The 22,260-nt window shown below is 49.1% G+C and overlaps 1 protein-coding gene across 1 annotated transcript in view; it reads left to right on the top strand.

The window, feature by feature from the left end:
• The window catches only part of LOC107110346 (thrombospondin type-1 domain-containing protein 4-like), a 519,752-nt gene that overhangs the window by 268,162 nt on the left and 229,330 nt on the right, over positions 1-22,260 (top strand). The window contains exon 7 of the mRNA XM_015411125.1: positions 10,340-10,544. Within this exon, the coding sequence (XP_015266611.1) occupies positions 10,340-10,544 (205 nt within the window). The remainder of the gene's footprint in view (positions 1-10,339; positions 10,545-22,260) is intronic.

Here is a 22,260-nt window from a genome sequence, read left to right as displayed (position 1 = left end):
CTCCTCCTCCTCCACCTCCTCCTCCTCCTCCTCTTCTCCTTCTCCTTCTCCTCTTCTTCTCCTCCTCCTCCTCTACAAGCAGCTCTACATAGAGGGACTTGGCTTCCGCATATGGCTATCTTTGATCGTGCTTGGCTGCTCCCTGAGAGGAATATTGTCTTCCTGAACAGGCGCATATGTGTGCGGTGCTCATTTCAGAAGGCCTGGGGTCCCCTTGCCCTCCCCCATTCCCTGTCCGAGGGAAGATAAACGACCCTCGCGTGACTCATCTGGCTTCTGACCGTTCTTAAAATGTTCTTCACGAGCGAGCTACTTCTCACCCCATCTGGGAGGCATTGCCTGGTGCGCAGCCGTGCGAGTCTTCTGTGTACGGTTGCCAGCTCAGGGTTGAGAAACACCGGGAGATTTTGGGGGTGGAGCCTGGGGAGGGCGGGGCTCGCGGGACTTCAATGGGCTATGATGCCAGAGAGTCCACCTTCCAAAGCAGCCATTTCCTCCGGGTGGACTCCTCTCTGTTTCCTGGAGATCGGTTGTAGGAGCTGAAGATCTCCAGCCACCACCTGGAGGATGGCAACCCTCCTTCTGTGTCATTCTCACACTGTGTGTCAGTAGACTGAAACGATTCTTGCTTTCTTGCTTTCTTGCTTTCTTGCTTTCTTGCTTTCTTGCTTTCTTGCTTTCTTGCTTTCTTGCTTTCTTGCTTTCTTGCTTTCTTGCTTTCTTGCTTTCTTGCTTTCTTGCTTTCTTGCTTTCTTGCTTGCTTTTTTCTTTTTTCTTGCTTTTTTGCTTTCTTTCTTGCTTGCTTTCTTGCTTGCTTTCTTGCTTGCTTTCTTGCTTGCTTTCTTGCTTGCTTTCTTGCTTGCTTTCTTGCTTGCTTTCTTGCTTGCTTTCTTGCTTGCTTTCTTGCTTGCTTTCTTGCTTGCTTTCTTGCTTGCTTTCTTGCTTTCTTTCTTGCTTGCTTTCTTGCTTGCTTTCTTGCTTGCTTTCTTGCTTTCTTTCCTGCTTTCCTGCTTTCTTTCTAGAATTGCTGTTATTGGGAAACAGTCAGTATTTGACCTTCTGCTGCAGGAGTCCCCCAACATTTTTGAGCCTGGAATTCTGACCCAGCATGGTGGGTCCAGCCACAGAATGGCTTCGACAGGAGGCGGAGCCAGCCACAGAATGGCCGCTGCAGCTTACCTTCAGGCATACGGTGAAGATCTTTGTGCCGCGGTGGCAGCTGCGTTGGCCAGTCGGGACCCTCTGCTCTGCATTTTGGCATCGCCACCATGCTGAGCTCACCCCTTTCCTCAAAGATCTGCCCTCCCCAGGCTCCACCCCTAAATGTCCATGAATTTTCTAAGCTGGACATAGCAGCCATAGCTGATATTGTACTTCCATTGCTTCAACCATACCAGCGATCCAGCAGCTCCATTGACTTCCCACTGTCTCTCAGATATGGCAACGGACTTCCGGTTGCCACGTGGATGTTGGAGTGAGTGACTCGGCACGCCTGGACATCACTCTTAAGTTTGTATAGGTGTTCTCTCCTTGAATGAGATGCCTCTCTTTGTTTTAACCTTTCTCTCTTTGTCTTAACCTGGGAGCTGCCCTCTGACCCCTCCCCTCTCCCTCCCTTCATCCTCTCACCCTCTTCACATGGCCTTCTGTGGAGACACATGTCTTTGCAGGGCTCTCCTGTAGAGACAGGAGCTGCGGTGGCTCAAGTGGTTAAGACGCTGAACTGCAGGCTGTGGAAGGTCGGTAGTTCAGCAGTTCGAGACCCGAGTGTGCCGCATGACGGAGTGAGCTCCCGTCTCTAGTTCCAGCTCCTGCCAACCTAGCAGTTCGAAAGCAAGAAATTGCAAGTAGATAAATAGGTACCACTTCGGTGGAAAGGTCACAGCGTTCCGTGCACCTTGGTGTCTAGTCATGCCGGCCACATGACCACGGAAACGTCTTCGGACAGTGCTGGCTCCGGCTTTGAAACGGAGATGAGCACCGCATCCCTAGAGTCGGATTCGACTGGCTTTAGAGCAAGGGAAACCTTTACCTTTACCTGTAGAGACAATGACCTCATACTCCCCCACACATGATGCCGGACAAGCTGGCCATTTGTGGCAGGGAAAGTAGCAGCAGTTTTGACCCGCGGCGTCGCCCGATTTCCCCCACGGTTTCGTGATCCTGTTTTTCGAGGACCACGAAACTGCAGGGAAAATCGGGCGAAGCTGCGGGTCAAAACGCGGCCACGCGGCTTCGAGTGGAAAATTGACCAATAGAAGTGGGGCAAAGGGAGGCGCGACCGCGGTGCAGCTCTTGTGTGAAATCGGTCTCTGTCTTACCGACGTACGCTGCCGGCATCTGCGTTCGTCGGGTTTCTCGGCGTTGCGGTGAAATGCCAAACATCTGCTTCCCATTTGAGGGGAATCAGCACTTTGTCTCTTTGGATGCCTGGCTCCCGCCCCATCCTGTTGCGTCCATCGCTTCAAGTCCCTCCGCCGAACTTTTCATTCTGCTTGCCCCTTGTTTTCCTCGAGAGGTTTCGCCAAAATGAGATCTGGCACACCGTCGGGCGTCGGTCTCGAGCTGCGGCTGCAGCGGCAACCTGCAACTGATAAACTTTTTGGCAGCGTGCGGCGAGCGAGATGTTTGGGAATGCTGAGGATGTTTGGCGGAGAGCGGGGTATTGTGCAGAAGAATAAACAAGCGGCCCCGGCAGAAAGATAATTCTTTGTAATTTTTATGTTTTACAGTCGAGGCAGTTTTAGAAGGACAGATGTTCACAGCCCTCCAGTATAGAATTGTGGAACAGCTGTGTACATAAGCAAGATGAATTAAAATCAAATTACAGTGGTTTGGATCCAAGCATCCTCTTTGGCTAGATGAAAATTCTTGAAGCTGCCTTATACTGAATCAGACCTCCTTGGTCCATGAAGGTCAGTTTTGTCTACTCAGACTGGCAGCGGCTCTTCAGGGTCTCAGGCGGAGGTCTTTCCCATCACCTACCACCTTTGTCCTTTTGACTGGAGATGCCGGGGATTGAACCTGGGACCTTCTGCATGCCAAGCAGAGGCTCTTCCACTGAGCCATGGCCCCTCTTTACAGCTCTCCAGGGTCTCAGGCGGAGGTCTTCCCCATCACCTACTGCCTGGTCCTTTTAACTGGAGATGCCGGGGATTGAACCTGGGACCTTCTGCGTGCCAAGCAGATGCTCTCCCCCTGAGCTCGGGTCCCAGATCAAGGTCTTTCCCATCACCTTCTGCCTAGTCCTTTTAACTGGAGATGCCAAGGATTGAACCTGGGGCCTTCTGCATGCCAAGCAGAGGCTCTACCACTGAGCCACAGCCCCTCTTTACAGCTCTCCAGGGTCTCAGGCGGAGGTCTTCCCCATCACCTACTGCCTGGTCCTTTTAACTGGAGATGCCGGGGATTGAACCTGGGACCTTCTGCATGCCAAGCAGATGGCTCTAGCATTGAGCCGTGGACCCCCTTGTATAACATATAAACACATGAAGCTGCTTTATGCTGAATCAGACCCTTGGACTGTCAAAGTCAGTGTTGTCTACTCGGACTGGCAGCATCTCACTAGGATCTCATGTGGAGGTCTTTCACATCACCTCCTTCCTTGAGAGCCAGTTTGGTGTAGTGGTTAAGTGCGCGGACTCTAATCTGGGAGAACCGGGTTTGATTCCCCACTCCTCCACTTGCAGCTGCTGGATGACCTTGGGCAAGCTATAGTTCTGGCACAGCTGTTCTTGGAAAAGAGCCGTTTCTGTTCTCTCAGCTCCACCTACCTCGCAGGGTGTCTGTTGTGGGGAGGGGAAGGGAAAGGCGTTTGTGAGCCGCTCTGAGACTCTGAGTGAAGGGCAGGGTATAAATCCAATCTCCTTCTCCTCCTCTTCCCCCTCCTTCCTGATAATTTTAACTGGAGATGCCGGGGATTGAACCTGGAACCGTCCATATGCCAAGCTGATTCTCTACCACTGAGCCATGGCTCCTCCCTTATAATACAAGAATGCCATATATTGAATCAGACTCTCACTCCATCAAGGTCAGTATTGTCTACACAGACTGGCAGCAGCTCTCCAGGGTCTCAGCGGAGGTCTTTCCCATCACCTACTGCCTGGTCCTTTTAACTGGAGATGCCGGGGGATTGAACTTGGGACCTTCTGCATGTAAAGTAGAGGCTCTTCTAATGAGCCATGCCCTCTTTGAACGCACACACATGAACACACCCATTCTTCTGTTGGAAGAAAACTCCTCCATGGGATGAAGTGCTCTAGGAGAAGGCCCCTTGGAGGAAGATCCACCACCTAGTAGAAAATTACTATTGTTGTTGTTGTTGTTTGCTATTGTGTGTAGTATAGCCAGGAGATTGTCTGGCAGCCAGAAGTTCTAGCTCTTTTAGCATTATGCACCAGTAGGTGGCAACCTAAATTTGTTTTTAAGGCAGTAGACATTTCAGAGGTGGTTTACCACTGCCTGTTTCTGCTTCATGACCCTGGTATTCCTTGGAGGTCGCCTTTCCAAATACTAGCCAAGGCCGATGGTCTTTCGCTTCTGAGATCTGATAAGTTGGGCTAGCTTAGTAGAACAGCATCATTGGAACCCATCCTTTGGGAGCCCGTTTGGTGTAGTGGTTAGGAGCATGGACTCTAATCTGGGAGAACCGGGTTTGATTCCCCACTCCTCCGCATGCAGCTGCTGGTGTGACCTTGGGTCAGTCACAAGTTATTTCAGAGTTGTTCCCTGAGGAGCAGTTCTTGAAAGAGCTCCCTCAGCCCCATGGTGTCTGTTGTGAGGAGGGGAAGGAGATTGTAAGACACCCTGAGACTCCTTCGGGTAGTGAAGTGCAGGGTGTAAAACCAATTCTTCTTCTTCTTCTCCTCCTCCTCCTGCTATAAATAATATACTGAATCAGACCATTGGTCAATCAAGGTCAATCTTGTCTACTCAGACTGACACTGAATCTCCGGGGTCTCAGGTTGAGGTCTTTCCCATCACAACTACCCGGTCCCTTTAACTGGAGATGGCGGGGATTGAACCTGGGACCTTCTGCATGCCAAGCAGAGGCTCTACCACAGCCCTGCCCACTGCTGCCTTGGTAAAGGCAGAATCTGGATTATTAAATCCCCTGGGTGGGGGAATTCCCTCCCCCCCTTATGTAATTCTGCACCCCATATGTAATTCTGCACACATTTTGGGCTTCTATTGCACTGGGGAAGAACGGTCAGGTTCAGTGTTCCCTCTAACCTGAGTTAGTGCGAGCCAGCTCACAGTTTTTTAGCCTCCGGCTCAGACGTTTTTGTCTCGGCTCAGGAAGGAGGGCTCCAGAGCAAACTGATTGATGCAGCAGCCCAATCGCTCGCTCACAGCTTGAATGCCAGGAGCTCACAAAGTAGAATTGCTGCTCACCAGACTCCACAGCTTAGAGGGAGCGTCGGTCAGGTTCCCAGTGGAGAATGTGGAAATCAGCCGCGGGATCTGAGCCCTATGTGAATTGAATTTGGGCCCACTGGGATCTTGCAACACCACTTAGAAACCCAGCGCTGGAAAAGGTGGGGCAGGGTCCCCGGGTGAGCAGACAGGTCATCCCTGGCTTCCTATCATCCGACCCATCGATAGCTCCACATCAATGTCTGCCAGCAATGAGGTTTTGTTTTCAGATGTCCACAATTAAAAACATCAGGGCTCAGTGTCTCAAATGCAGCTGTACGGTGGGACTCGCGTGCGAGATCTCGTTACAAAGATTTCAGGGAAACGGCCGAGTACGGGAGAGACACAGCCCTGTATCTTTTATTCCTGGCATGTTTTCGAGATTACGCATTTTTCAAGGGATGCAAACTTCAGAATCCAATCAGGGCAAACAGAATCTGCTTTCGGTCATTATCGCGAATTGCGGGTTTGGAAAGAGTCAATTCCAGCTGCCTCGATTTAGTGTTTAGGTTCCTATCCTTTGGGGAGAGGGAGGGGGAGATGTCCTCAGAAAAGATTCCGTCTGGGAGAACAACTCCTCTTGTCGAAGAGAAGGAGGGTCTGCAAATGCTCGCAAGAACGTTGCAATGGAAACCTTTCTCATCTCTGGTGGGGCTCATCTATAGCATCGACAGCTGTATCTTAATTTGCTTTCTTCAATGGGAATCTGGGAAATGGGGAAAAAGCGAGCTAACAAACCACACCTCAACCCATCAATAGATTAAGGCAAGAAGAGGGGATGGATAGCCAGTTTGTGTACTGGTAAGGAACGTGGACTCTAGTCTGGGAGAAGCGGGTTTGATCCCCCACTCCTCCACATGCAGCTGCTGGTGTGACCTTGGGTCAGTCACAAGCAGTGTTCCCTCTAAGCTGAGCTATTGTGAGCTAGCTCACAGTTTTTTAGCCTCCAGCTCACAGATTTTTGCCTTAGCTCAGGAAGGATGGCTCCAGAGCAAACTAATTGATGTGGTAGCCAAATCGCTTGCTTACAACTTTAATGTCAGTAGCTCACAAAGTAGAATGTTTGCTCACAAGATTCCAAAACTTAGAGGGAACTTAGGTCACAAGCTCTTTCACAGCTGTTCTCTCAAGGGCCATTCTCAAGAGCTCTCTCAGCCCCACCTACATCACAGGGTGTCTGTTGTGGGGAGGGGAAGGGAAAGGAGATTGTAAGCCGCTCTGAGACTCTTTTGGGTGGTAAAGGGCGGGGTATAAATCCAGTCTCTTATCCTCCTCTTCTTCTAAAAAGGTTAGGCTCAAAGTGGCCCAAGGTCACCCAGCAAGCTTCCATGGTAGAGTGAGGAATTCAAACTCGAGTCTCCCCGATCCTAGTCTAATGCCCTAACCAGTGTGCCACACGGCTTTTCTGCTTGTTTCTGGTTGTTCTGATCATCTGACCACAATTTATCCTTCCTTGGTGATGGAGCGCAGTTAGGTCCTGTACAGCCAACTCGCCCTGACCTGGATGGCCCAGGCTAGCTCAGTCTCGTCAGATCTCGGAAGCTAAGCAGGGTCGACCCTGGTTAGTACGTGGATGGGAGACCGCCAAGGAAGTCCAAGGTTGCTGCGCAGAGGCCGGCAAGGGCAAACCATTTCTGAATGTCCCTTGCCTTGAAAACCCTACAAGACCACCACAACTCAGCTGCGGCCTGATGGCCCTTTCCACCACCCCCCCGACCCCCTCTGCCCCCTCCCTCCATAGTTCCCCTTCCCCGACCGTCACTTTTCTCCCCCCCCCGCCCCCAACATTCCAAAGTGCTGAGCTGCTCGAAACAGCTGCCTCGAAAACAAACACACAGAGAAGAAAATCAACCTGGCAGGGAGAAAAAAAACCCCCGCTTTCTCCTTCACCCCGAAAATTATCTTGGCCGGAGACCAGTTATATTCAGTGTTTTGGACCCATTACAGGTGTCTGGTCCAAAATGTCATAACTCATCAGCGTTATAAATATGCGGCGCACGCTCTTGGAAGGGGGAGCGCCGCGGCGATCCAGCGGAACACAGAGCTTCACTGTGTGCCTACTTCGCATTGCGATTTTTCAGTAGGCTCCAGGAATGTCTTGGGCAGAGAAGAATGGCTGCCCTTGTTCGATCGTGTGGCGGTTACAATCTGAATGCTCGCACAGCGTCGAGTGCGGCTAGCTGGGTTCTGTTTCCACAACTTATGTCTTTGAAAAATCAAATGTTTGTTTTCTGTGGAGGGCTCCGGTCTGCCCACGTCGAGGATTTGCTTGCAGTTAAAAAACAGCAGTATTCCGAGTGTTTTAGCTGCGTCCCTCAGCCCACCGAGCTGCAGTGTTAGGAGAATCTAGCAACAAATAGACACTGCAGAAACCTTTTAACAGACTAATGTGTTCTATTTATGGTCATCATTGAGTAAAGTGCATCTTGTATCGTTATTTCATCCTAGTCAGGTATAAATATTCATTACATTCAATAAGCAATAACATTCAGTACATACAGATGGATAACTACCAGACAATTTTGCATCAGTGTTTTAAAAGTCAAGCCCCAATGGGAGTTTCTAGAATTACAAACCCGCTTCTCCTTGCATGAAGTCTTCCAAAAAGGGGGACAGCTTTCTTAATAGTTGTTTGGATGCTTTTTGCCGGTCCTGCAAAAGACACATTGTGCAGCTAACATTCATGGACGGAGTCCTCCTGTCATTCTCAAAGCTGCCTCCAGATGGTGGCAGGAGATACCCTGGAATCACATCTGTGCTCCGAGCTGCAGAGATCTAGGGATGCCAGCCTCCAGGTGGGAGCTGGGGATCCCCTAGAATTACAGCTCACCGCCAGACTGCGGAGATCAGATCTCCTGGAGAAGATGGATGCATTGAAGGGTGGACTGTATGCCAGTTTGGTGTAGTGGTTAAGAGCAGTGGACTCTAATCTGGGAGAACTGGGTTTGGCTCCCCACTCCTCCACATGCAGCTAGCTGGGTGACCTTGTGTCAGTCACAAGTTCTTTCAGAGCTGTTCTCTCAAGAGCAGCCCTCAGGAAATCTCCCAGCCTCACCTTACCTCACAGGTGTTTTTGGATACATGTACAGCATCACCTGACAATAATGATTTTACAACTTGGACTTATGATATCATCAAGGATGGGTAAGGACTTCTTCAATTTGGAATGGGAAATCTATTTATTAGTTTTGAATATTGATTGTTTTGAGGTTTTCAAACATCTACACAGTATGAATATTAAACAGAATATCCTCTCTACCCAGAGATTGAAAATTAAGAAAATTGTTAAATAACCCAGGGCCACCCAAGGATTTGGGGCTCCCTAGGCAAGGATGATCAGGGTTCCCAAGCCACCCCCTGCATGGATCCAGGAAAGCTGTGCTCACCATCATCTCCACCCGCAGTGTCATTGAGAGGTGGGAAAATGCTGCCCGTCCTTCTAGCCTCTGGCAGCTGACACACACCTTCTTAATCCCCCGTGGCAGGATGAGGCCTGTCCTGCCCCACCTCCCAATGGAGGGTGGCCATCCATCCACTGGGATTGGAAGCCTCTCTCCAGTGCCCCTGGGGGCTGGGGGACTGGTTTGTTTGGCAGCTCTCCACAGTTGGTGCCCTAGGAAACTGCTGAAGGCTGCTTTGTGGACAGGCCAGCCCTGAAATAGCCACTGTTGTTGAGACCATTTCAGCACAAAACCCTAGAATAAATACAGGAGACAACAAATAACACTAATACTAAAAGTAGTTATAAGTCTAACAATATAAACTTACCTAAAACATTTTGTCAAATAAATACAATGTCTCCTGCTGCTGTTCTGTCTCCAGCATGGTGTAGTGGAGCCAGCACGATGCGATGCCATAGTGGAGCCAGTGTGGAATAGTGGTGTAGTGGTTAAGAGCAGTGGACTCTAATCTGGAGATTCCCAGATTCGATTCCCAATTACTCCTCCACATGAAGCCTGCTGGGTGACCTTGGGCCAGTCACAGTTCTCTCAGAATGCTCTCAGCCCCACCTACCTCACAAGGTGCCTGTTGTAGAGAGAGGAAGGGAAGGAAATTGTAAGCCACCTTGCGACTATTTAGGGTAGAGAAAAAACAGCTCCTCCTCCTCCTCCTCCTTCTTCTTCTTTCTCCTCCTCCTCCTCCTTCTCCTTCTTCTCCTCCTCCTCCTTCTTCTCCTTCTCCTTCTTCTCCTCCTCCTCCCTCTCCTTCTTCTTCTTCTTCGTCTCCTCCTCCTCCTCCTCCTTCTTCTTCGTCTCCTCCTCCTCCTTCTCCTCCTCCTTCCCCCACTGACGTCCCTGTCCTCTTCAGGCTCCATCCCAAAATCTCCAGAAGTTTCCCAACCTGGAGCTGGCAACCCTAACCGCGAATTCCCACTTGTGGCTGGGTGGGGGGGCGCCTGGCAACCCTACAGAGATCAGCTCCCCTGGAGCAAATGGCTGGTTTGGAGGTTGAACTCTATGGCATTACACCTCACTGAGGTCCATCCCCTCCCCAAACCTTGCTCCCCCCCCCCCAATCTCCAGGAATTACCCAACCCAGAACTGGCAACCTTAGATCTAAATGCTGTCTTCCTCCAGCAGCTTATGAAACAGACATTTATTCTGAAAAGAAGGCCAGACCACCCAATCCGAACCAACAGAACTCAAATGGATAACCCTACGGCCGTCGAGTCACAACGACCGGTTCTTCCTGACCGGAAGCATTAGTAATCAGATAGTTTTACTGGTTGACGCACGCAGCCAGCAAGCATCACGGCAAAGGCCCGTCAATCGTTTCTGAGGGTTTGACACGGGCTCGTAAAAGAATGTGTGCCGTTAGCGGTCAAATTAAGACACGGGGGTTTTGGAAGGCGCAAACCGCATCGTAGGAATTGAGGATCTGTTTGGGAACGCTTCACTATGCTCTCTGTTCTCTTTTTGTACAGAATATCGGCTGCGATGACTATCTGGGCTCCGATAAGGTTGTGGATAAGTGCGGGATCTGCGGAGGAGACAACACCGCCTGCAAAGTTGTGTCCGGGGTCTTCAAGCACACCTTGACCAACCTCGGCTACCACAAGATCGTCGAGATCCCCGAGGGGGCCACGAAGATCAACATCACAGAGATGTTCAAGAGCAACAACTACTTGGGTAAGTGGGAGCTCTGACGACATACATCTCACTCGGTAGTATCGACTCGGAATGAGTCTCCCGGGTCTTGGGCACTGGGAGGTCTTTTCTCGTCATGGCTACCGGAAACCGTTTCCATAGTTCATTTTGGATTTCTGGAGCTTTCCCCCCCTCCGATCACGGGGGTGCGTAGTTTGCCGTCCCTTGCATGTCGCCTAGAACCAACTGCAGGGAACATCTTTTTGTGTATCTATACATACAATCAAAGGAGCTGCGGTGGCTCAAGTGGTTAAGACGCTGAACTGCAGGCTGTGGAAGGTTGGTAGTTCAGCAGTTCGAGACCCGAGTGTGCCGCATGAGGGAGTGAGCTCCCGTCTCTAGTTCCAGCTCCTGCCAACCTAGCAGTTCGAAAGCAAGAAATTGCAAGTAGATAAACAGGTACCACTTCAGTGGGAAGGTAACAGCGTTCCGTGTGCCTCGGTGTTTAGTCATGCCGGCCACATGACCACGGCAACGTCTTCGGACAGCGCTGGCTCTTCGGCTTTGAAACTGAGATGAGCACCGCAACCCTACAGTCGGACTCGACTGGCTTTCGAGCAAGGGAAACCTTTACCTTTACCTTTACATACAATCAGATCGAGATTCATGGTTATCAGCTCCAGGTTGGGAAATCGCTGGAGAGTTGGGGGGTGGAACTGGACGGCTTGAAGAGGGAATTGGGTCAACATCTGGAGCAGAGGTCCATCAGTGGCTATTAGCCACAAGGTACAGATAGGAACTCTCAATCTGGGGCAAGGGATGCTCGGTATTCTTGGTGCTTGGGGGGGCAACAGTGGTAGGGCTCCTAGTGTCCTGGCCCCACTGGTGGACCTCCTGGTCGCACCTGGTATTTTTGGCCACTGTGTGATGGAGTGTTGAACTGGATGGGCCATTGGCCTGATCCAACATTGGCTTCTCTGATGTTCGTATGTTATGTATGATCTTGGTCATCTGGAGATGAATTGCAACAGCGGGACATATCCAGGTGCCACCTGAGGGGGAGCAACCCCAGGGTGGTGTTTCACCTTTGTGCACAACTGTTTGCTTGCTATCAGCTTTGGTTGTGAGCATAGCTACAAGTTCCTCAACTGCTTTCCCTTTTCAGTATTCTGTTAACACATGCAAGCTCACCAGCATGGTAGGAGGAGAGAAAGATGCTCAGTAACAAAGGAAATCAAAAGAGGAGTTAAATGGTGTGTACCCCAAGTTTGACAAGTTTTAGACCTTTTCCTAATTAAACTGGAATGCAGGGGGGATTGGAACTCAGAGCAGTGAAATTCTGGATTTATAGAGGAATGGAATCCAAGAAATCTGCTCCTCCGCCAGGTTCCTCCAGGCCATTGGTAGGGGATAAGAACACAAGCATCAAGAAGACTGAGCATCCCCTGCCCCAGCCTGAGAGTTCCTCTCTATACCACAGCCACTGATGGACCTCTGCTCCATATAAGAACATAAGAGAAGCCAATGTTGGATCAGGCCAGTGGCCCATCCAGTCCATCACTGTGTCACACAGTGGCCAAAAATACCAGGGGCCATCAGAAGGTCCAGCAGTGGGGCCAGGATACCAGAAGCCCTCCCACTGTTGCCCCCCAAGCATCAAGACTACAGAGCATCCCTTGCCCCAGACTGAGAGTTCCTACCTATTGTTGTTGTTCAGTCGCACAGTCGAGTCCGACTCTTCGCGACCCCATGGACAATCTCCCGCCAGGCTCTCCTGTCTTCCGCCGTCCTCCGAAGTTGGCTCAATTTCATGTTCGTTGCATCGCTGACACTGTCTAACCATCTCATCCTTTGCCGTCCCCGTCTTCTTTGACCTTCAATCTTTCCCAGCATCAGGGTCTTTTCCAGTGAGTGCTCCCTTCTCATTTGGTGGCCAAAGTCAGTTTCACTATCTGGCCTTCCAGGGAACAGTACCAGAAGCCCTCCCACTGTTGCCCCCCCAAGCACCAAGAAGACAGAGCATCCCTTGCCCCAGACCGAGAGTTCCTACCTATACCTTGTGGCTAATAGCCACAGATGGACCACTGCTTCATATAAGAACATAAGAGAAGCCAATGTTGGATCAGGCCAGTGGCCCATCCAGTCCAACACTCTGTGTCATACAGTGGCCAAAAATACCAGGGGCCATCAGGAGGTCCACCAGTGGGGCCAGGACACTAGAAGCCCTCCCGCTGTTGCGCCCCCCCCCCCAGCACCAAGAATACAGAGCATCACCAGCCCCAGACCGAGAGTTCTTATCTATCCCTTGTGGGTAATAGCCACTGAGGGACCTCTGCTCCACATGTTTATCCAATTCCCTCTTGAAGCCGTCCCTGGTTGTAGCCGCCATCACCTCCTGTGGCAGTGAATTCCATGTGTGAATGACTCTTTGGGTGAAGAAGGACTTCCTTTTATCCATTCTACCCCGACTGCTCAGCCATTTCATGGAGTGCCCACGAGTTCTTGCATTGTGAGAAAGGGAGAAAAGGACTTCTTTCTCTACCTGCTCTATCCCACGCATAATCTTGTGGGAAATGTGTGGTGTGTATTTAAAGTGGAAGTGAAACTCCTGTGTGCAGCTACCCCCGCAATACCCTTCAATGTCAGCACAGAGAATCACTGTTTGAATTACGAGGCCTGATGGGAACTTGTTTAAAAATGTACCCATGGGCAGCAGGTTTTCTCAAATCTTCGTCTCGGGGTTGGCACCAAGAAAGCCTCGGGAACTCTGGGGATTGTGCTATGCCTGGGAAAAACGGAGGCTTGGTTTTATTTATTTGCTTTTCACAGAACTACCAATGGGTGCCCTGCTGTTAAAGAACTGGAACATTACCGTTTTTTTTGGCAGCATTCCGTCTCCAAAACACCAAAACAAGTTCAGGTCCACATTAACTGTTACCAAACATCTCCTATAATAGCCCTTTTGTGATTTACTCTCTTGTTCATCGGCCTGGTCTTTTTTCTTTTTCTTTTTAAATTGGTTCGTCTGGAAATGTAACGATCTACCGGCTTGCTGCTAGAGTTGCTTGTTTAGCAAGGTTTGGTAGAAAAGAGGAGCAGTGGCTCACCGGTAGAGCATGCAGAAGGTCCCAGGTTCAATCTACGGCATCTCCAGTTAAAAAGGAGAGGATAGTAGGTGATGGGAAAGACCTCTGCCTGAGACCCTGGAGAGCTCTTAAGAGGGGCCATGGCTCAGTGGTAGAGCATCTGCTTGGCACGGAGAAGGTCCCAGGTTCAATCCCCGGCATCTCCAGTTAAAAAGGACCAGGCAGTAGGTGTTGGGAAAGTCCTCCACCTGAGACCCTGGAGAGCCGCTGCCAGTCTGAGTAGACAATACTGACCTGGATGGACCAAGGGTCTGATTCAGTAGAAGGCAGCTTCATGTGTTCATATGTTATAGGGGAGCCATGGCTCAGTGGCAGAGAATCTGCTTGGCATGCAGAAGGTCCCGGGTTCAACCCCTGGCACCTCCAGTTAAAAGGCAGTAGGTGATGTGAAAGACCTCTGCCTGAGACCTTGGAGAGCAGCTGCCCGTTTGAGTAGACAATACTGGCCTTGGTGGACCAACGAGGTCTGATACATCCTTTTTACACAAGCAACGCTAACGGGAGTTTCTAGAATTGTACACCCGCTTATCCTTGATTGAAAGTCTTCTAAAGGGGGAAGTTTCCTTTTGTGGTTACATTGAAGTTTAAATTGATGTTTGTTGCTGGTCCTACAAAAGGCCCATTAAACAGCTGACAATCATAGACGGAGCGCTCCTGTCTTTCTCAAGGCTCCGTCTATGAATGTAACCACAAAAGGAAATGTCCCCCTTTAGAAGACTTTCAAGCAAGGAGAAGCGGGTGTACAATTCTAGAAACTCCCGTTGGGGTTGATTGTGTAAAAAGGATGTAAATTGACTGGTAGCTATTAGATTGTACAAGCTGATTATTATTGTTGATATTGCATGTTTTAGGATATTACGAATAATACACAATGCACTTTATAAGATGGAACATATAGAACACTTCAACTTATAAATAATAATCTAAAAGAAAATTGCTATAAGATGATGTATAGATGGTATATGACACCAAAAAAGATAGCAAATATAAGTAGTAATATGTCAAACAAATGTTGGAAATGTAAAAAAATAGAGGGTTCGCTTTACCATATGTGGTGGTCATGTGACAAAGCAAAAAAAATTTGGACTGAGGTCCATACAGAAATGGAGAAAATTATGAAATGTAAAATTAAGAAGGAGCCCGAAATGCTTCTTCTGGGACTTAAAATGGAAGAAGTCAATATAGCAAAACGGACTTTAATGTGGTATATGATTACAACTGCTAGAATGACATATGCTCAATGCTGGAAACAAGAAAGAACTCCCGAAATTTGGGAGTGGTTAAAAAAGCTACTTTTTATGGTTGAAATGGACAAAATGACAAGAAAGCTTAAGAATCAAGAAGGAGAAGCATTTTTTGCAGACTGGAAAGACTTTAAAGAATATTTAGAGAAATATTGGGATGTAAAAAATAATCTATTTTGCTTTGAAAATTATTGAAGATAGAAGGACATTTAGAGTAAGTTTAAACATATAAGAATAATAGATAAAAGATATGTTAACTGAAGAATTTTATTATTGAAGAATGGGGAAAAGAGAAAAAATATAAGAATTGTACTGGAGGTTGGAGCACTGCGGGAAGTCAGAAGGGGGGGTGATATTAGGAGAAAAGGATATAAGATAGTTTGTAATGTGATGTATAGTTATACTTATTGGTATATCCTAATAAAAAATTTTTTTTAATGTATAAATAAGGTTTTTTCAGTGTATATATTTGTTGTTTGACCCAACTAAAGGTTGGCAAGTGAGCCTTTGAAAATCCCCTTTGTGTGTGGGTTCAAATTCACACAGGTCTGTACTGATTTGCTTCCCAGGAAATGGAAGCCAGTTTCTGTTTGGATCATTCGGGGGTCCAAATGCAACATTCACCTTGGGTTTACGGTCAGTTTAGGGTGGGGAAATACCTGGAGATCTTGGGGTGGAGCCTGAGGAAGGCGGGGTTTGGGGAGGGGAGGGGCTTCAACGGGGTGTAATGCCATAGAGTCCGCCTTTCGAGGCAGCCATTTTCTCCAGGTGGACTGAACTCTGTCGCCTGGAGATCAGGTCCGTTTCCTGGAGATCTCCAGCCACCGCCTGGAGGCTGGCACCCCAGGTCTGCTAGATGTCTTGCTGTAGTGGATTTGGGGGGGGGGTTGGGGTAGTTACAATAGTTTAATCTGGCTGGGATTCAAAGTTTGTTCTGGGTGCCTCTGTAGGTTTGTGTTTTAGGGTTCGGCGTCCCATTCTGTATGTCCTCACCCACCTGGAGCGTGGAGAGTGATAAACGTCTACATTCCTAGACTGAAACATCTGACTTTGCCCCCAGGCCTACGGCAACTGGTCTAACGTATTCTGCAGGTGGCTCTCCATGTCTGAGCAGCAAAGGTTCATTCGATGCCTGAGACAAACTCGGTGGATTCTCTCCAATCAACGCTTCATCCGCTGTAAACAGACCATAAAATTAAGATACAGGAACGCATTTTCTCCCAAACGTGAAATCCATCGTGCATTGAGTCCAAATGCTGGCTATTTAAAACTGGCGTGTGTTTTCTTTAGCTAGATGTTTCCTCCTCATTTTTTCCCCCTAAAAAAAGGATATTTTTAAACTCTGTTTGAAGAAATTGTTCCCCAGGCCAGTTTGGGCAGAGATCCTGGAAGAGGGGTTGTTGTTTTTTTTGCCCTCTTCTGGTCATAGAGTAGGGGTCACTGGGGGTGGAAGGGGAGAGGTATTTGTGAATTTCCTGCCTTGTGCAGGGGGTTGGACTAGATGATCTTGGAAGTCCCTTCCAACTATGATACTGTGATTCCACGATTCTATGAAATGCATTTTCTCTAGAGCCGGTTTGGTGTAGTGGTTAGGAACCCAGACTCTAACCTGGGAGAACCGGATATGATTGCCCACTCCTCCACATGCAGCTGCCTTGGGCAAGCCATAGTTCTGGCACAGCTGTTCTTGAAAAAGAGCAGTTTCTGTCAGAGCTCTCTCAGCCCCGCCTCCCTCACCGGGTGTCTGTTGTGGGGAGGGGAAGGGAAAGGAGTTTGTAAGCCGCTCTGAGACCCCCTTGGGTAGTAAAGGGTGGGGTATAATCCAGCCTCTTTTTCTTCTTCCTGGGAGGTTGGCAAAGGGGCAAAGCCTCCACTTTGTGCTTTAACACTGTTGGGGTTTTTTTGCCTCTATGCAGTGGAGGAGGTCAGTTGGCTTGCACCTCAGCCCAACTTCATAGAAATGCTAATGGGTCTAGACAAAAGGGATGGTCAAGCTTCCCACTTCTCCCCAAACCCCTCTTCTCCAGGCAGGGAACAGAGTTTGGAGGGCTTTAGGCTAGAACAGCTCCAGGAATAATCCCCAGGAAGGAGCTGCAGGAAACGCTTCTTTGACCTGGGCTGGCCGGGTCAGGTGGGAGGGGGAAAGAAAGGTGATAAAACCTCCTGGCAACAGGAAGTTTTGGTGTAGTGGTGTGGTGTAGTGGTTAAGTGTGCGGACTCTAATCTGGGAGAACCGGGTTTGATTCCCCACTCCTCCACTTGCAGCTGCTGGATGACCTTGGGCAAGCCATAGTTCTGTCCGAGCTGTCCTTGAATGAGCAGTTCTGGAAAGAGCTCTCTCAGCCCCACCTACCTCACAGGGTGTGTGGAGGGGAAGGAAAAGGAGTTTGTAAGCCGCTCTGAGACTCCGAGCGAAGGATGGGGTATAAATCCAATCTCCTCCTCCTTTTCTTCTTCTTGCTGTGTTGAGGAGAACTCTGAGCTCTGGTCTGCAAGGGGGTGGCCATTTTGGCCATGTGATCACCTGAGAGGGTTGGAACAAGCTTTGAGGTAATGGCCACTCTGTAGAGAATGGGAACAGCTAAGCTAAAGAGCCTGTCCTGTATTTTAACGGCTGATAGGGCATGCATGGAGAAAAAGACAGAGGATTTGCATTTTTACCAGTTTCCTTTGGTATTCCTTGCTCAGTCTCCATGCCTATTGCCCATCTGCATATCTCACCTAAATCCAATCACGTCTGCTAATGTCATTCGGCATCTGAAATCTCTCCCCTTTCCAATAAATAGGACAGATGGACTCCCATTCTAGCTGTCTCTGAAGAAGGGCGCAGTGACTCAGGAAAGCTCACACCCTGCCACATATTTTGCTTAGTCTTTAAGGGACTACTGGACTCTTACTGTTTTCTACTGCTACAGACAGACTAACATGGCTACCACTCTTGATCTATCCCCATAGTTGGCTGCTGTGTGCAACGAGATGCTGGACTAGCTGGACCATTGGTCTGATCCATCAGGGCTCTTCTGATGTTCTTATGAAGGCCTCAGCCTCTATGCCCTGTCGTTGGCCCTCCAGAGGAACTGGTTGAGACAGAATGCTGGACTAGATGGAAGAAGAAGAAGAGATTGGATTTATACCCCGCCCTTCACTCCCCAAAGGAGTCTCAGAGTGGCTTACAAACTCCTTTCCCTTCCCCTCCCCATGACAGACACCCTGTGAGGTAGGTGGGGCTGAGAGAGCTTTGACAGAAACTGCTCTTTTTCAAGAACAGCTCTGCCAGAACTATGGCTTGTCCAAGGTCATCCAGCAGGTGCGAGTGGAGGAGTGGGGAATCAAACCTGGTTCTCCCAGATTACAGTCCACACACTTAACCACTACACCAAACTGGACCACTGGTCTGATCCAGAAGGACTCTTTGAATGTTCATGTGAAGGACTCATGTCTATCTCCTGTCGTTGGCCTTCAAGAGGAAGTGGTTGGCCACTGTGTGAAATGGGATGCTGGACTGGATGGACCACTGGTCTGATCCAGCAGAGCTGTTCTGATGTTCTTCTTATGTTCTTATTCTGGTTTTGCTAAGGGGAAAAAAGGATATTGAATGAAAAAAGCATTAAGCTCTTCAGTTACTCATTTTTTATAGAAGAAGCAAGCAAGCACTCAGGGCGTGTTAAAACAAAGTATCATCTTTCTCCCTAGCGAGAGGCGCAACCTCTTTTAACTGATTAGTTGGAAACCGTGAGCGAGCTTCGGAGATCTTTTACTGCTTCTTGGCAGCATTCGACCTGCTACTCAAAGTCGTTATGCATCTCGTTCAGCCAACACTTTATTTATATTGCAGCTCTACAAGGTACGAACCCATGACTCCCCCTAGCTCCTCCCTTAGACACAGGAGAGTTGCAGATGTGCACTATGATTCCATTGGCGTTGCATGAGAAAGCGACTCTTGTTGGATCAGCTGGTTTTGGTTTCGTTGGAGGAACGGAGCTAGGAATTCTTCATCGCTTGGAATTTTGGGGTGTGTAGCAACCCAACCCAGGAGGAATGGAGAAAGAAAAGGAATTATTCTCTCTCTCTCTCTCTCTCTCTCTCTCTCTCTCTCTCTGTGTGTGTGTGTGTGTGTGTGTGTACATGTGTGCCTGGAAGTTATGGTTGACCTCTGGTGACCACTAGTGGAGCTTGGATATTCAGAGAAGTGGCTTGCTATTGCCTGCCCCTGCAACCCAGCCCTGGTATTCATTTGAGGTCTCCCATCCAAGTATTTGTTAGTGTCAGTCCTGCTTAGCTTCCAAGATCTGATGAGATCAGGTTATTTTTGACTACTTCACGGGTATTCCGAGAAGGTCTACACACATGAAGCTGCCTTATAGTGAATCAGACCAATGGTCCACCAAGGTCAGTATTGTCTACTCAGACAGGCAGTCGCTCTCCAGGGTCTCAGGCAGAGGTCTTTCACATCCCCTACCACCCGGTTGAACCTGGGACCTTCTGCATGCCAAGCAGATGCTCTACCACTGAGCCACAGCCCCTCTTTACAGCTCTCCAGGGTCTCAGGCGGAGGTCTTTCCCATCACCTACCACCTGGTCCTTTTAACCAGAGATGCCAAGGGTTGAACCTGGGACCTTCTGCATGCCAAGCAGATGTTCTACTATTGAGTCGTGGCCCCTCCCATATCATGCATGAACACATGAAGCTGCCTTATATTGGATCAGACCATTGGTCCACCAAGGTCAATATTGTCTACTCAGGCTGGCAGTGGGTCTCCAGGGTCTCAGGCTGAGGTCTCTCACGTCTCCTACTATTGATCCTTTTAACAGGAGATGCTGGAGATTGAACCTGGGGCTTTCTGCCTGCAAAGCAGAGGCTCTTTCAGTGAGCCACAGTCCCTCCCCTAAACCCACCAGGGGAAAACATTCACGTTGAGCCTCCTGATAGGCTTTTCTCCCCACTTTCCTTGGACAGGAAAGGCTCAGTCACACAACGAATGCTCATGTTCTCCACTGCTAGCTTCTAGACATTACGTACCAGAAGTAGGTGGACACCCACAGTTGACCTTCCAGCCAAGGGCTTTGAAAGAAGCACGGTGGAAGAGTTGCCTAGTCTTGTATGGGGTGGGGGGAATGGCTGGACAGGCCAGCTAAAGAGGTTCTTTGTAATGATTGGACCTGTGATGAAAGGAGGAGGGTGTCTACCCCTTCTTCTTTCCAGCCCTGAAGACATCCAGTCCTTGGTGATTTCAGCCATACTGACTGCTTGCAGGGTTAAGAGCTAGACTGGAGACCAGAAGCACCTTAGAGACCGACAAGATTTCCAAGTTATAGGAGGAGGAGGAAGAGATTGTATTTATACCCTACCCTTCATTATCCGAAGGAGTCTCAGAGTGGCTTACAATCCCTTTCCCTTCCCAGTTTGGTGTAGTGGTTAAGTAAAGGTAAAGGTAAAGGTTCCCTTGCTTGAAAGCCAGTCGAATCTGACTCTAGGGTTGCGGTGCTCATCTCCGTTTCCAAGCCGAAGAGCCAGCGCTGTCCGAAGAAGTTTCCGTGGTCATGTGGCCGGCATGACTAAACACCAAGGCGCACGGAACGCTGTTACCTTCCCACTGAAGTGGTACCTATTTATCTCCTTGCAATTTCTTGCTTTCGAACGGCTAGGTTGGCAGGAGCTGGAACTAGAGAGGGGAGCTCACTCCGTCATGCGGCAACCCGGGTCTCGAACTGCTGAACTACTGACCTTCCACAGCCTGCAGTTCAGCATCTTAACCACTTGAGCCACCGCAGCTCCTAGTGGTTAAGTGCGCGGACTCTAATCTGAGAGAACCGGGTTTGATTCCCCATTCCTTCACTTGGACCTGGCTGGATGACTTTGGGCAATCCGTAGTTCTGTCAGAGCTGTTCTTGAAAAAAGAGCCGTTTCTCTCAGAGCTCTCTCAGCCCCACTTACCTCGCAGGGGGTCTGTTGTGGGGAGGGGAAAGGAAATGAGTTTGTAAGCCGCTCTGAGACAGCTTTGGGTAGTGAAGGGCGGGGTATAAATCCAATATCTTCTTCTTCTTCTTTCCCACAACTGACACCCTGTGAGGTGGTTGGGGCTGAGAGAGCTCTCTTGAGAACTGCCCTTGAGCTGTACCGCCCTCCCTGAATAGGCTCAGGGTGGTGTACGGCAATTAAATAATACAATTAAGATAGTAGCAGAATAATAATAATAATAAAATAATAAAATACACACCTGAAAGAACTTATGACTGACCCAAGGTCACACCAGCAGCTGCATGTGGAGGAGTGGGGAATCAAACCCAGTTCTCCTAGATCAGAGTCTGCAGTTCTTTCTATAAGCTTTCAAGAATCAAAGCTCCCCGCACCAGAGCACTTCTATGCCATTTTGTCTTACGCCACTTCCTAAACCTCTGGAGAAGAGCTAGATTCAAGCTTAGTAGCACCTTAGAAACCATCAAGATTTTGGGGGTATGAGTTTTGACTCTTGAAAGCCCCAGAAATCTCATTGGTTTCTTATGTGCTATTGGAGTTAAATCTACTGCAGACCAAGATGGCTACCCTCTGAAACTTTCTTGTTAAATTAAAGTTCAGACCTTTTTCTTGCCAAGTGGAACTTATGGAGAGTGAATGGTTCCGTCAAGAATCCCAGGGAATCTAGAGGATAAAGCCATCAGATCCCAAAAGCAGATTCAACAAGGCCTTTGTGAATACCTTGGGGATAGGAATGGGCATGAGCCACATTTTTTGCTGTTCGGTTCAAGGCTCATGGCTGAATCACAAACCGAGCCATGGACCCATATGAACTGGGAGGCTGATCTGCGAACCGACCCAGTTCATATTAGTCCGCGAGCCATTTAAAGTTTAAACCCCCGCTTTCTGCTCTCCGCTGCTTTTTGTAGTGAGCAGAAAGCAGGGGACCATTTAAACCAAACAGCCGAGTGGCGGGGAGCTCCCCTCCACTCAGCCGTTTTTCGTGCTCTTCACAAACCGCCACGAACTGCATCGAACTTCATGAAAGTCCGTGGTGGTTCTTCAGTTTGCGAACATCGCTTCGCAAACCACACACCGGCGAAAAATTCACGACGAACTTTAGTTTGTCAGCTGGTTCGTGCCCGTCCCTGCTTGGGAGTACAGGTTGCCCTCCTGAACTGTACCTTGGGGATATAGCTACAATTGCCTCCTGCCTGATACTGACAAACTGTTTTCAAACCCTCTAGAACCCTGAAGGATTCTTAAATAATATAGAGAGTGCTTCATTAGCTGTTCCCGGCTCCCTCCGGTACCACACTTGTTTTCCCTGGTTCCTTTCCAAAGCCTGAGCCATTTCTGTCTTTTGGACGGGCATATCATATGCTTCCAATTTGGTGGTTGAAATGAAGCAG

The sequence above is a fragment of the Gekko japonicus genome, unplaced genomic scaffold (genome assembly GCF_001447785.1).
Source record: "Gekko japonicus isolate JY-2015 unplaced genomic scaffold, Gekko_japonicus_V1.1 scaffold796, whole genome shotgun sequence".
Lineage (NCBI taxonomy): Eukaryota > Metazoa > Chordata > Lepidosauria > Squamata > Gekkonidae > Gekko > Gekko japonicus.
Note: the sequence above shows the minus strand (reverse complement) of the source record. Positions and strands in the feature narration are given on the sequence as shown.